At 43.1% G+C, this 16,153-nt stretch overlaps 1 protein-coding gene across 1 annotated transcript; it reads right to left on the reverse strand.

Moving 5' to 3' along the window:
* Window positions 1-4,612: 4,612 nt before the first annotated feature.
* On the reverse strand, window positions 4,613-16,007 carry mob1ba (MOB kinase activator 1Ba). Its single transcript, XM_080852330.1, has 6 exons — window positions 15,855-16,007; window positions 10,052-10,218; window positions 7,567-7,660; window positions 7,291-7,424; window positions 6,676-6,839; window positions 4,613-6,359 (listed from the first exon to the last, which is right to left on the reverse strand). The coding sequence occupies exons 1-6, from the start codon at window positions 15,866-15,868 to the stop codon at window positions 6,282-6,284; spliced, it is 651 nt and encodes a 216-aa protein (XP_080708456.1). The 5' UTR covers window positions 15,869-16,007; the 3' UTR covers window positions 4,613-6,281.
* Window positions 16,008-16,153: the final 146 nt, after the last annotated feature.

Consider the following 16,153-nt stretch of genomic DNA (forward strand, 5'->3'; position numbering starts at 1 on the left):
ACACAATCACTGTGGTTCAATGACAGTGGTGAGAGGACACATAAACACCATCCTTTCGAAGCATCAGTTATTGACCCTCTGTGTCTGGCAGGTGTTTCTCATGGTATACAATTACAATTGTGAGTGACGTATAGTTTTTAGTAATGGAGGATGTAATGTGTGTGTGTGGGGGGGGGGGGATGACACTTGCCATCCGTCAGTATTGAGAGTGGTATCACGACTTCTCCGTGGAGTTTTCAGTTGCTAGTCTGGAAGAGAAGGGGTGCATGGTATTTGGCTGGCATTTAAGATGGCTTGTCCCTTTCGTGCAATTGTGTTTGAAGTTTAAGATGAGCTTTTGAGCAAGAAGTGTCTGGTGAAGCGCTTCTGATCCAGGTGGTCAAGAGCTGCTCTTTCATGCTGGAGCCAACTCTTGCTGTTTGTCAGATGATTGCGTGGGTAGCCTGCCTTTAAGAAAAAAAAATGCCCAGACTCCTCTCTTTGAACTGATGAGTCCACACTGTGAGGGATAGTTTTTTCATGTTGACACTCAGTAGACCTGTCAAAAGAATAGTTAGTTTGTGTGTGCTGGCTGGCCATTGCCTGTGAAGGTAAGGGGTGAGTTTAAGCGCCTGAATGACTCTGACTGAGCGAGCATTAATGTAATGATTAGCACAAACGACAGCTCAAAGTAAGAGTGTTTACATAATGGAAAAGTACTGACAGCATAAGTGAGACATGGGAAAGAGAAATTGACTGGTGGCTGATGAAAATCATAAGCTTTTTTATTATTGTCTACTCAACATTATATTTACGTTTAGGCTCTCTGTAATAATTAGGTAAAGACGTGTAGATGGACCCTTGTTTAGGACCATCATGTGTGTTTTAGGGTGTGTGTTAGGTTTGGAAGAGCTACAATGTCTTGTTTATAGAAATACATTCAGTTCGATATCCACAAAATCAAAGGTGGTAGACTATAGAGTGTCCCACACAGAGAAGGCTATAAAGTAAAGGGAAAAATTATGATGATTGCATTAGATCTTGAAAAATGATCTACCTTATCAATTTAAACCTGTACTATTACACTGCACTTCCTGGTGAAAACTGGTACAAAAATACAGTTTGTAAGACAGCCTTAATAACACTGCACCGGCAGGGTTTTAGCCAGGTATTACACAGACTGACATGAGGAGTGTGATGGATCATCACTCCCATCCAATTCATTTCAGTGGTCGTATCTTCACAGAATGTGTGTCATTGTCTTCAGTTTAAGGGCAATATAAAGAGTCAATAGCCTGAGACTGCAAAGGCCATGTGACCCATTATCACAGGAACCAAAACCTTTGGTAAAGATAACGTCATGGCAATCCTGAGTCCTGGGAAACTGGAGATAGATCAGTCCATGAAGTGGCCCATTTTACAAGTAGTAAAAAACCTGTCAGTAGGTGACTGGGATTTTTAGACAGAAATAAAAAACTAATGTCTCAATTATCAGTGGATTGTCTATGACAGAATGGGTCTTCTGCATAATGGGTGAATCATCACAAATATTTTCTCTTATGGTCTTTTCAATAATTCATGTATTACTTTGAAGCTACTACAGTGTTTTTATTAATGTCCTTATGTGATTTTATATCATGTAACCCACGTGCAAGTACCTATAATTACACAGAGCAAAATGGGCATGACTTGCATTTGCATAAAACTATGCTACCAGTCTCTAAATACAGATACCTTCAGCTGGGACACTGTGAAATAAAGGGTAGTCATGTAACTCTGTAGTCAATGTTTACTAAAAGCAATGGGCCGTATACTTCAGAAGGTCTCTGGCATGCTGATATCCAAATAAGCCAATACCTGAGTGGACAGTTCACTCCAGGGTAGTAAAGCCAGGGGTACAGCCACACCTGTTGTCTTTGCGTTGCTGTGATATGGTGCATAGAAGTAATGTAATGTACTGCCAGGTAGTCCTCACACAAAGCCTGTAAGTGAATAGGTGACCTAGACTGTCACTGACTGCCAGCTTAGATGAGTCAAATATATTGTATCTACCTACATCGGATCTTTATCGTTTGGTGGGTCTGTGTTTGAGCTGCTGCTAGGCTGAGTTTGACTTCCCTAAGCCACAATCTCTAACACATACTGTTATGCTGAGGGATCTCAGAATCTCTAGGCTGAGTTTGACTTCCCTAAGCCACAATCTCTAACACATACTGTTATGCTGAGTGATCTTGGAGTCCCTAGATGTGCTGCCACTCAAACAATATCTGGCCTCTAAGGTGTGTCTTTCCACTCCTGCCCCTGGAAAATAGGACACTACTCACTGGAGCTTGTAATGAATTTTAGCACACTGTTGGATCTTGACCTTTGCATTCAAATTTACACAGGGATCTTTTTTATCTGATAACAAGGGGTCAAAGTTTTATTTTAAATCCACACAGGACTATTTCTACAGTTGAATGGGAAGCGAAGTGTAAGGTGTAGGGTGGGAGTGAGGTGGAGAAGCGGGAGAGATATTCACCACACCATTCGTTTCCATGCATGCCTGACTCTTCCCATGGACCAGACATAGGCGGCGATCTCCATCCATCCAGATGCACGTGCCTGCTTAGAGATGTGTGCAGAGAATGTGCAACAGCCTGCGCAAGGTCATGGATATTTTTAATAACATTCCAGGGAGAGACAGATATTGAAACAAAGACATCTGGCAGACTGCACTTAGAGGGGGGTAGACTGTTCTACTCTCCTGCCTCCAAAGCCATCTAAAAGCAACAATGCTTCTGGCACATTCCTCTGCCCATTCTTAGAAGAATGAGGAGTACAATGTTCTGTAGCGAATGCTCACAGCATGAGAAAGATTCACAGGATGTTTCGCCATCAAAAGCCTGGAACAGTTTCACGAAAAGTCATTGCACTGAATCAGTTCCTGGAGTCTCAAACCTGATGCACATCGCCACCCAGTGGACATCCCTGGAACAGCCTGTAACATCCTGTCATGACAGAGTCAGGTGTGACTAGGGAGGAGGAGGAAAGGTGCAGGGGATTAGTTGTTGGTTTCCAAACATACAAAAAGTAAATAGTTTTGTCCAGATAAAAATACATAACCCCCCCCCCCCCCCCCCACCCCACACACACACACACAAAGACACATACACAGATACACATACACAGACAGCATACTGCACACAGACAGTGGAATACTCTCTAAGCACCATTCAGGTTGTCTTTCCCAAACAGAAACTTTTAAAGTGAAACAAGGGCCTGGATACATAAATGCAATCAGACTGCAATAGACATGAGGGAGAAAATTCAAGGTTACATAAAGCTCTTTCTCAAGTGGGAACAGGGTTAATGCCATGCCACTTTGCATTCACCCTCTCCCGCGGTGAACCTTTACAAAAATGTACAAAAGACTTCATTACCGGTCTGAGCGCTGTGAAACACTGAGGTGAAATTTATCTCGCAGGCAAAGCCTGGACTCTCACTGGTAAGAGCTGAGGAATCATTCTATAGAAATCTCTGGCCTTTACAAATATGGCCTTATAAAAGCACCTCAATGACATAAGAACACTAATGATGTGAGGCTAATCTATCCCTCCTAACAGAAGACTAGGTGGCTGAAGTGTTTGATTTTAAAATAACCTATAGAAAAGTACAACAATGGTTGCATAAGTGTGAAAAGGTTTTAAATACAAAAAAAGCTTTTATTCCCCTTCTTTCCGATGAGAAACCAAGAGATGAACCCTGGCTCCTATTGCATTTGTTCAGACTACTTTACAGTTTCCCTGAAACTATAATCTGTCTTCCCTTGTCTAGTCAAGTCCCTGATCAACAGCAAACCAGATCATTTTAGGTCAGCACTCCACTCTCTGTGTAGTACCCTGACCCAAAGGTTTCACTTCTCCAACCAACTGCTTACCAGCAGCCAGGAACCGCGGACAGCAAGCCCCTCCCATGGCCAGTGTTGTGCTGGAGTAGATGGTTGGTAGGCCCAGGGGTGAGGGCAATAGGAGGTTAAGGGCTCAGCTGTGTTCGGCACTGTGCCATCTGCCCAGGGGCAGCTGGGAACTGGACCAGCAGCTGCTCCCGGTGGTGGTAGTCTGCGTGCCCTGCACTGATGCCACTGCAGGCCTGTGCTCTCCCACAGGGATGGACTGGTCACTGAGGCTCCAGTCTGAGGTAGTAGTTTGGTGTGTGTGTGTGTGTGTGTGTGTGTGTGTGTGTGTGAGAGAGAGAGCACTCTCCGATGTACTTCACTAAAGGGGAGGTGGAGGCCTCAGGATGAGCTGGTGAATCTGTGGACTGCGAATGATGGACTGCCTAGTGCTGTTCCTATAGATTTATTTTTTTCATTTTTGGCATACAAGTAGAAAAATGAAAACAAAAAAGGCAACTACATTCAGCCAAAAGGACTAGTCTGGGTCCTGTGCTCCTTGTGCTATGGTAAGTCTTGTATGAATCTCTTCTTCATGTCTCTTGTAAATAGAAAGTACCAACATTCATAAAACTAGCAAGAACAAAGACAACAGCATACGGGTATTGGCTGTGACAATGCATAGCATGAAATAAATTGCATTCTAGCAAAGGGGATTTTTGAGGATACGATTTCAGACAAAAACACAAACCAGAATAGTTTTAGTGAAATCTACAAACAAATAATTTTATTATCTTATAAACAGCATTCAATAAGGTACCACAAAGTCCTGTATTTTAAATTCCACTGCATACCATTTGTGTACATTGTTTACAACTTTATAAAAAATGTATCAAGAGGTTTCAAAACAATTTTCAGGATGCTCTGACATAAAAGTTTTAATTTATTTTTTCATACTTTTTACTCTTAAACTGTATCACATTCATTAAAGCGATAACATTCATGGGGAAAGAAACCGAATGGAAGAAACATATGAAACCTATCAGCCTCTAAAACATGGTAAGGGGGGTCGGAGGGGGAGAGGAAGTTCTGAACAACAAACTGAATTGATCAAAGATATTTTCTTGATGGAGGAGGTAGCTGTACAGGGACATTTCACCTCTTAAAATACTAATTCAAAGTGCAAACAACAACAACAACAGAAAAAAACATCGAAAATACCAAGCAAATATAACCAAATTATAGACTTTTAAAACTTCTAAACTTCATCAAATATACCTTCCTTATGCACATTTTCATATATAAGATATATACAGAAATGTAAATATCAAAAATTGTATGTCTCGTTATGCTTTTCAAAGCCAATGAAGCACAAATGTCCGGTGGTTACCAAACCAGCGTTGTGTGTGCAGATCAAAATCTCTGGTCAATTAGACCATAAAAAAAAGGTTGTCTTATTTCTCAAAACCGAACTGTAAGTGTAACTACAGCAGCAGCGGACTAAAACCACACTACAGTACCCCCTCCCACCGTGCCTGTCGCCATTAGAAAAATCTAAGAGGCCTATTTTGGAGTTACCAAAACACCGTCTAAAATTTTAAAGACACTGTGCTATCGAAGACGGCAGCAAAAGAAGTACAAAAACATATTGCATAGTAAGCTTGTTGTGTTTTACCGCCACCTTCCAGACAAAAACGTTTTTGAGCAAGGCGTGTTGGTTTGCAACCACCATTTCCTCTCTACATTCATTTATATCCATGAATTTTGCTTTATGAAAAAAGTGATGTCAGGTAGATGCAGGCAAGCGTGAGGAAGCAGAAATAACGCACTGCCACCAAGCAGCGGAGGGCGATAACGATGGGTCATTAAGCTCCTAATGTAATGACAAAGTGTCTGTAATTAGTCGCTTTTTTCGCTGTAGTGAAGCTTCCAAGAGAGCTTTTTCTCGTTTTCTGAAGTTCTGTGAACTTTGCATGGTGCGCTGGATGTCCGGCAGTTCTTGAAACATGTCAAGCAGGCGTGTTCCTGTAAAGTAGTTGCAGTAGAATTCTGGTTGCGTTCACCACCAGCTTGTGGTGATTTCACGAAAAGCTGTTATGTTCTGACAGATACTATTAGGCACTTGTAGTATACTGTATGTTTGAAAGCACAACAATGGGAGGGCACAAAAATGAAACTACTCTTTCCTATGTAGGGTCCAGTAGAAGAGGACAGGAAATTAGACAGACAAAACAAAAAGAGTGAAGCAAACGCGAGGTCCAGGTTAAAAAGGTTAGCCCTCCCTCTGTCGTACTGGGTGACGTGTTACTACATGATGGTGAGGTTAGATGGTTTGGGGCAGAACCATGGTGGACAGTTTGCCAGCAGACGATAGAAATAATGAAAAGATGATGAGCTTGTGGAGTCGAGAGAGCTCTGTGAGGTTATTTTATCGGTCCTTGGATGTGAGCTTGTCGATCAGTTCCTGAAGAGGAGCGAGTTCCTTTCTGTCAATCAGATTGAACTCCTGGAAGACCCAAAAAAAACACAAACACATACATTTCACAGCAAATAAGTCCATATTATTAGCCTATATTAGTGAACAGATAAAAGCATTTTTCTAAATAAGGGAAGCACTTTGCCTGCAAAACCTGTACAAGAAACCAACTGCAGCATACTTTCTCAAACCCTGTCAGTACAATAAGCCACACCAATTACCACAAAAATGTGAGACTTTTGTCAAATGACCCAACATGAAAGTTGTATGAACTATATGAAAATTACATTCATGTTAATAACGGTGCATCCTTAAACGTAAATGGCGTGCGGTGGAGGAGACCCACCTGGACGAAGAAGATAAAGTGCTTGAACGAGGTGTTGAGATGGGCCTCCTCCTGGAGCTGGATGACCGAGTCAAAGTGCTGGTGGTAGATGTGGGCGTATACCCGGAACAGACGCTTCAGGATGGTCTTGGCCACCGACATGAAGTTCTTGGGGAAGGGCACTCCTGAAGAAGGAGCAGGACAATACACCGATTTGACAACATGTATAAAGAGAGCATTCAGGAGAGTACCATTTGCTTTGCTGAGGATCCTCTCCATCACCTAAACTAGACTGCTACTTATAATTGTAAAGTGATGTTTGTAGGACTGCCTCCACTTTGAGCAGATTGTGAGGGATAGCACGAAGACGCCAACATGTGAAAATGTGATAAAACCTAATTACAGCCCGCTGTGCAGACACAGTTTTAATATGGCTTAAAATAGTCATAGTCTATATACGGGGAAAAAAAAAAACACAAAAAAGGATAAATGTGTGATTTGTTTGTCTGATAACATTTTCCTAAGAGCCAAAAACTTAAAATGGTGTTTTACACATGAGGGGAAGCAAGAGTGCACATCTACACATCATGACTCAATGGCACAAAGCGTGTACGTTGCGTAAGAGCACGTCCACACCTATTTTGGAGGGGAAGAGTGTTTCATCATCGAGCTGGTCCTGGACCCAGGTCATCAGGTAATCGATGTACTTGGGCGCGGAGCACTTGATGGGCTTTTTAATGTTGGTTCCGTCAGCCCAGTGGTACTCATACCTGCATTGACAAAAGGGGAGAGGAAACATGTTAAAGGGTGGACATGACTGAGACAGACGAATGGGTCCAAATATTCCAACATGTGATGAGACGCACAGTATGAATGAGGAGGTAGTGGGTCTATAGTTGGTTATTTACTTACTTGGGCCCTGCAGACATGAGAGGACAGCTGTCCTGAGTGCAAAAGTCAGTGATGGTTCCATACAGCATATTGATCTGGTTGAAGAAGTCCACAGCTAAAAAGCGATTTGAACACACACAGACACACACAAAAGGTTAATACGACAAAACTGAAGTTTCACCCTTTACTGAAAAACTGCTAAATTAATCTGCGCACTTCCCATTTTATGCCACTGCTAAGACAGCAGCATCTCAGAGGGCCTGGTGTGTGAAAATAACTGGGCTATTGAGGAGACGACCTTCAGGTCGAGAGCTTACCAAGTAGATTAGATGAGTCAAAACACACCAGGACCAAAGGCTCTACAATGTCAAGTACAATTCAAAATATTATTTCAAGTGCCATATTATACACTCCTGTGTAACTAATACTCTTAACTCTGCTTAGTAAACTTCACTTGACCTTTCGGTTTATAGCTTAAATATCTCTGCATCTGTTGCACAAGTGGAGGAGAGGGACAGGAGGGGCTCCATAATCTAGGGTAACAAGAATAAGCCAGTGATGGTGTGCCTGGTGGCTCGGCCTGCTTGTCATTTGTAATGGACAGAAATACCTCTTCATCTCCTGTGAACTCTGCAGGAGGACGTTTTGTGGAATGTCAGAAAGTGTTTGTCTGAATCTTAGGGAATCCACATATGGCAGTCTGGCTGTGTAGAGTTAAGGTAGTCAAATACGTTCCGTGAAACAGACGTTCGAATCATTTAAATAGAAAGGGTGAAATAATGAAATAAAAAGGGTAATCTCTCACTGGATACCACAGTACAACGCTTGAGTCACAGTAATTATGTCATAACTACCGTCAAGACATTTCATGACAGAGTTTGTCAACCTGCATTTTAACTGTCACTCACATTCTAAGTGTCTGTGTGTGTCTGTGTGTGTCTGTGTGTGTCTGTGTGTGTCTGTGTGTGTCTGTGTGTGTCTGTGTGTGTCTGTGTGTGTCTGTGTGTGTCTGTGTGTGTCTGTGTGTGTCTGTGTGTGTCTGTGTGTGTCTGTGTGTGTCTGTGTGTGTCTGTGTGTGTCTGTGTGTGTCTGTGTGTGTCTGTGTGTGTCTGTGTGTGTCTGTGTGTCTGTGTGTCTGTGTGTCTGTGTGTCTGTGTGTCTGTGTGTCTGTGTGTCTGTGTGTCTTGGGGAACATGCACTGCAAGCGCAGCATTTTTTGGTCAAGTAAGAGCATTAGTAGCGAGGAATGAAGTGGTGGTTGTTCAGCATACAGAGGGTGGACTGATGGTGGTGATGCCGCGTGTTCAGGCTTGGCTGAGCTCAAATGAATGAAGGAAGGGAAAAGAGCTGCCGTCAGCACCACTCTGAGAGGAGTCGAGCAGTGGCTCTAGTAGAAAAGTCCTACACTGCAGCCAGATGGCAGGTTGGGTTAATAATACAGCCCATTCAAAAACACAACACAAACAAACAAAACACACAAGGACAGGTGTGTCTGCATGGAAATACTATCATTTTAGCAATGTACACAAGAGGCTGAGTTTTTTGTTGAAAAGTTAAATACACAAAAACAGTGGCACCTTGGCACACACACCATGCTACTCCGCTACTTCTGAATTCCAGCAACTGCTAAGGCTACTAGTCTTGCTACTACTACAGCTCATGTAAAGAACATCTACTGTATTCAATAAATCCTCACATCCAGTAAAGGACACAAATTACAACTTTATCAGCACTCTTTGTTACTCTGCCTCAGCCTGTTTTTCCCTTAACTACCCTGAGCAATTAGATACAACTCAACACCTCAGCAAATGCACAGTTGGTTGCCTGCTTCAGCATGTCTGCAGCAGGGCCTCGGCCACTAATCCCCGTCTGTGGAAAATGCTGCATGTGTGTGTGTACACACACACACACACACACACACACACACACACACACACATCTCTTCTGCTGTATAAATAGCAGCGGGCTGCACGGATGCCTCGAGGCAAGTGCATATACACAAAAGGGCACTGGCTCCAGTCCCGATGCTTGTGATTGCTGCAATGTATGAAGAGACATGCGGCACTAAGGGGGTCTGGAACTAATTTTTTCATATTGATTTCTTGGAAGGGGGGGCGGGCAGCGGTGGACCCCCTGCTGTCTGGGAAGTATCCGCCAGAGGGGACCAGACTGTTTCATCAATGAACCGTAAAGAATACGGATCCATGCTGCCACAATGGCTGAGCGGATGCAGCTTAAGTCACTCATTGACCAGATGAGACAAACGCATCATATGGCTTTATATGCTCACAGAGAGAGAGAGAGACAGGGATAGAGAGAAGGAAAGACAGAAATAGATAAAGATATGTCAAAGAGAGCCCATATGATGTAGAGACAGAGACAAAAGCACAAAGACTAGGAGACAAACTGGATAAACCTTTAAGAAAAATGTGAGTGTGATCAAGTGTTTGTGTGTGAGTGTGTGTGTGTGTGTTTGTATTGGGCTGGCACTGGCTGTGACACTTACTGTTGACAGCCACCCACTCGTTCAGGTCCTCTCCGTCGGGCAGCATAACTGCCATGCGCAGGTTCCCGCTGCCCAGCGTTGCCTCGGCGTGCTTAAGCAACTCATACTGATGCGAGCCTTCTGGAATGTTCTTTTTCGGCTTGAAGGTCTTCGACGACCGGCTTCCGCTGCAAGGAAAGGACGGAAGAAGGGAACAAAGTAATATATGAATGTATAGAATGTAATATAAACTCAGAGGGAGGGAGAAAGTCATAAAGACTAGACAAATCATAAAGAAAGAGAGATGATTATTTAGTTTTTCTTCTCTTTGTTCCTCCTTCAGAATGGGAAGAATGAGTTATTGCCGTTTTCTTGCCTCTAGTATGTATTTGTGGAGTTCCCTTTTTTTAAAGAAAAACAAACAAACAAAAACAAAACACATACTTGAAACTGTATACAAACTACAGACTGTATAGAGTGTAGTTAGAAATGATGAGTGCTATACCCAGAGAGAGGGGGAGACTTCTCGTCGTCGGCAGACACGCTCCTGATATGATCTCAGTGTTTCTCTCAAAGGTCCCCTGAAATGTTGGCTACAGTGCGGTCGCCTGAGCGTCTGGGAGACGGACAGACAGCCACACGAGGAGTAATGCAATCAAATATCACTGGAGGAGTGGCTAACTCGATTACATGCTGGCGTGGCTCTGATCAAGCCTCGCAGACGAACACCACAAGGAATGGGGCTGTATGAACTTAAGTGACTTGGGCTCAACCTAACCTGTACTTTTTATTTTCCCTCACCTCACACACTATCCTGAGGGCTCCCTGTATCAACACACCTTATAAAGCCCAAAACACACACACACACACACACCTTATGTGCCCTGTCCAAGAGCAAGCGAGCCAGCCAGCACACAGACACAGACACAGACATAGACACACAGACACAGACACAGACACAGACACAGACACAGACACAGACACAGACACAGACACAGACACAGACACAGACACACACACACAGACACAGACACAGACACAGACACACAGACTCCACGGCGACTGACTATATCTACATAGCCAGCCACAGTACACATTCATTGCTGAAAAAAAAAACACCTTAAACCAGAAAAGTCTGATGTTCCTGTAACTCTACAGGTAGAGTAAGATACAAACACCACCAGGATCATAGGCCTGATTCCCCTGGAATGCGCCTGATTATATGAGGCTTAGGCTCATGCTTACCGATAGGGCAAGATATCCTGTTGCTGACGTGATTGACACGCTTGACAGCAGAAGGAGAATGCCAAAGACATGAAGATGAATGCTTGTGGCAGCAGAGTGAAGATGTGCCCTGCAGCAGCGTTTAAACCACTCAGCCCTTCACAAGTCCTAACCAGACCTGAGAGTCGGGTTTCCAACTGCAGAATTTGTGTGTTCCAGCCAGCATTCAGCGTGATTCATTTCTGGCAGGGAGCTTTGCTCATGCCTCATAGAGACTGACACTGGTGCTTCAGGGAAGCAAAAAGGGCTTTTGAAGAAGTTGGCTGATCATATGGCTGGTGGGAAACGTGATGCTATGCATGGGCCTGCCTGTATGCCATCAATGACAAAACGTGTAGCTCGTGACATAACGTGACTCCTTTTGCGCAACAGTGTGTATGTGTGTGTGTATATGCGCACATGCAACCACGGGGCTACAGGGGCAAGTTGGGCAAACCAAAGGGTCCCAACAAACAATGCGGCAGTGTATGCATGACACAAATATGCAATCAGGCGTGAGGTGGATGACATGGGAGGCTGCACAGTGCACGCACACACACACACACACACCACACACCACACACCTGCCACCATCAGACCCAGAGGCATGCTACTAAAGGCATAATGTGGCATCAACATGAATGACAGGGTCGGTCTATGTGAGGTACACTGTGGCTTTTCTGCACTGGTCATAAGCAGTGCAGGAGGCTTCATTGGTCCGATAGAGCGATAGCATCCACGATCGATTAGCTACTGGACATTATCTCTACTCGTACCACCCCTCTTGTCCTCCTGTTCTTTCTGCTATCGTGAGAAGGGGTTCTACTGAATCTGATTCTGCAGAGAAACACAGAGCGAGAGAGAGACGTTCTCTGCTATTATGTTAGAAGTTGCAAACTCAGTGGATATTTTGCAAGCACGGACTAAAAGCACGAAGTGGTAAGAGATAAATGCATAAGCCTCCATGATTACGTGCCAGTTAATTTGATGTCACAATTGCAGTCAACAGTGATACGAAATTATGAAACTAGGTTCAAGCTTGTTCTCAATTCCAGTCGGTCAGCGATGTTGCTGGCACAAGTAGTGAGAGTGCTGAGGGAGAAGCAGCAGCAGCAGCAGCAGCAGCAGCAGGTCCCAATGTGGAGCGGCAGGTGCAGGGGAACAAGCAGCATAGTTTATGCAGACCCGTATTAAGACTTCATGGTGCCCCTGGGCAACAGTGACTCTGGTGCCCACCTACCCCCACCCCGCAGAACACAAACCATACCTATCCACAGGGGTGTTTTAGTCCTTGAGTAGAAAAATACTTTCTTACTTTACTCAAGTATTATTTCTGAGTATTTGTACTTTACTTGATTGTTATACATACAGTACTTTATTGCATTTTCTCGCTTATATCACAGCTTACTTGCGAAAGCAATTAATGCATATGCTGTAAATTATGTTTAATGTGAACTTATGTTATTAGAAATCATAATACTTGGGTGCCCTGCTTGCACAGACACAACGCAGGAGGCACCACAGACAAACTGAGACACATAGTGGGGCGTTAACTAAAACGATTTTTTTGGTCACTGTTGTCCCAAATGTATACTGTATAATTGCAATTACATGTTTTATTATTATTATTATTAATACTATCTTTATACACACTAAAGAGTGATCATGCCACCACAAGTATCTTCTCAATCAGACCTATGGGACAAACCGCTAAGACATGTATGATCACAGCTGTTTGTGCTCAGGGCTAGTTAACAAAACTAATATCAGTTGGCAACTAATAATGGAGAAGATCACTGGTTCATAGTGAGCAAAATTGTTTGAGTGCTAAATAGGGGTGTGTTCAAAATATCGATACGGGGATACATCGTCGCGGGCCTCTTTACGATGCGTGTATCGATACGGAGGCGTCAGTATCGATACTTCACGTGCAACAAAAAAAAAAAAAAAAAATTTTTTTTTTTTTTTTTTTTTTTTTTTTTCTGTTTCTTTGTACAGCGTCTACTTGGTTCATGTGCCTGCCTGCATACTTTGCCCATCATCCAGTTGATGGTATAATTTGAAAGCAGAGTTTCTGTAGAATCCACATGAGGTGACAAATATGTTATGATGTACTGTCAAGGAGTTACAGGCAATTTTTTTTTGTTATAAGCCTAAAATATCGGGATACGTATCGTATACGTAGGTATCGCATGTATCGCGATACATATCGTATCGCGACCCCTGTATCGGGATGCGTATCGTATCGCGAGGTGGTTGGCGATACCCACCCCTAGTGCTAAACATCTGTTACTCTGTACATCTTGACAAAAATTCAAGTTAAAACGAAAGTAGAGACAAATCAACCTCAATCAAGCAACACATTTTCAACAGGAATAACTGCAGGTTTGCAGGGTATGACTGGGTATCTTGCACACTCAGCCACTGGAGACGAGGCTTCTGCCTGACCTCTCCTCCAGATTATATTTGTGGTCTTCAGCACAGATTTCAACATGCCTCACATACTGGCGATCTGGGCCTACACGGGGGAATGGCTCAAGAAACCTTGGGTATGTATTAATAGATGACCTAGTGACCGCATCAAGACAGCATACTGCTCAGATTCAGGCTATAGAACAGGAGGACCAGTCCTAGCATCACTTTAACACTCAGAAGCACATCTGCCAGGCGAGAAGCTAGTCATTGCCTACCTGAACACCTGAAACGGTTTACTGTTGTACCGAGTTAAACCTCTGAAAAACATCCTAAATGACCTATCATCCAGGTGGCTCTGTAGCTGGCATTAATCTCAAACCAGTGTTTGAAAGCATCACCCCCAGACTTACAGCGTACCCATTCCTAAGGGTCCATGGCATATTACTGTCATTATGTGCTACAAGAAAAAGGCAAGGAAGGACATCCCCACTGCACGGCATTATTAACACCAGGCTCTTCATCATGACTCCTTGCCGATCTCCAGAGAGCCTAACACTACCAGGGGACCAAGCACTTCCATGAACACAAACACAAACACACACACACACACACACACACACACACACACACGTCACGAGTTGCTGGCACTTTCCTCATGAACAGAAAAGGTCCCAGTGTTTCTATATAACAGAATCAACTGAAAGACCTTCATTCTGGGAAATGGAAAGATTAACGTAACTTCATTTCCAACACCACAACCTCTGTTGTGTATCTGTTTGACAGTGTTCACAGCTTGGTGATTTAATTTCACAGCAATTGGTGACTGCTCTACTGGGATAAAAAACTGTGACCTGAGGGAGTTCTTTTGAACATGATTAAGAGCCAACTGTGTATTAAGTAGAGAATGTCTGAGGGCAATGAGTCAGAAACTTGGTCTGCACATGCTTCCCTTTTCATGAAATGAAGAAGCGAGAAAGAATGAACACTATGCATGGACATGTTATAACCTGCTACCCCCTGATAATAACTCAACATCTCAATGCAATTTGCACACTGGCACTTCTCATATTTTCCTTCCTCTGTTAAAACACATGCTGCCCCAGTGTCTTTTGCTAGATTTGAGGGCAACTTATATATTGTTAGCAGTTATTTGTTGTGAACAGAGACTGTTGTGGTTGATTCAACTTCTTTTAGATCTATTTTTCAGAGACATGACTGAGTGAGAGATATGGGTAACGCTAATACGTTATAAAGCTTGAAAAGCAAATGGCATGCAAGTGAATTTCATTTTAATATAAGAGGAAAGAACGACCTGGTGCAAGCATAAATGGAGCAGATCTTAACTACGTAGCTAAGATGTGTTGACAAAAATCGGGCGTGTACTGAGTTTAGTGATAACAACTCAAAGGAGCTTATCTAGTTTAGATGATAAGTCATATCCACACACGATGGCTGTGGTCTTAAGGGTCTTAAAACAAGTCACCCACTGAACACCAACGTCTAAAAATAACATATGTGTAACAACATTATTCAGTTAGAAATGGCCCACTGTTCGATTCTGAATCAGTGGAAATATCGGTCTTTTAACTACTCAAGTTAGCTCCGAAGCGAGGGACTTGCTAGCCAAGTCACCTACGCTTTTCAATTTAGATGTCTGTCAATAAACTACAAAAATCAATTAGGAAGAACTATTTCAGACTTCTCAGTTAGCTAAAGTATCACTGGGTAAAAACAGTGTGTTGGTCACGTTGTCAATGTAACGTTAGAACTCACTTAGGTTCAATCGAATTATGTTGACAGACAAGAGGATGACACAAACTCAATCCTAGTTCCCTTAAAATGTCTTATCAAGTAAACAATCATTCAATGTGACCACGCAAACTCTCGGAAATTACAGCGCTCGTGAGACAACCACAATGGGTGGCTGAAATATTCAAAACATAACTCTTAAAGAAGATCAAAAACATAATTCGTCCGAGGATCAACACACGACGCTTAACAGCTTCAATTCATGGCTAGGGTAACGTTAGCGCACTGCTTTACTTGGCAACTAGGGGCTAACCTTACACCAGCTGCTAAGCTAAATGGATCAGACACAAAGACTGTATTTCAGCATGGATAATAATAAGATAGCAAATTAACTTACAATAAAAAACTCATTTTTTCTTGAGACTGTAGATCTTCTTCCGTACTACACGTCTGACAGTTATCTCCAAGATTGGACAAACCAAAACAGGGGTTTCCCCGTCTAATGTTAGTCCTCACAGCAGATTAGTAATCGTATCCCTCTCCTCTACTCCTTTCGCGACGCTGTGTGTAGACAAACTTCTCCTTCCTTCCCTTCCAAAGTCTCGGTGTGCTGCAATTGTCGCGAGACTTAGAGCAAGTGAATCGGGGGAAAAAAATAGTTGTGCGAGTCTACCGATAGATCTGCACAAAATCTTT

This window comes from Sprattus sprattus (genome assembly GCF_963457725.1).
Source record: "Sprattus sprattus genome assembly, chromosome: 15".
In the NCBI taxonomy this organism is placed as follows: domain Eukaryota; kingdom Metazoa; phylum Chordata; class Actinopteri; order Clupeiformes; family Clupeidae; genus Sprattus; species Sprattus sprattus.

Bases quoted from the DNA above. Each gene is read 5' to 3' on its own strand.
- mob1ba (XM_080852330.1), bottom strand. The intron at 7,661-10,051 runs GTAAGTGTCACA...ATCGCTTTTTAG, and splicing joins CGAGTGGGTGGCTGTCAACA to CTGTGGACTTCTTCAACCAG. The intron at 6,840-7,290 runs GTGTGGACGTGC...CTCCTTCTTCAG, and splicing joins ACTCTTCCCCTCCAAAATAG to GAGTGCCCTTCCCCAAGAAC.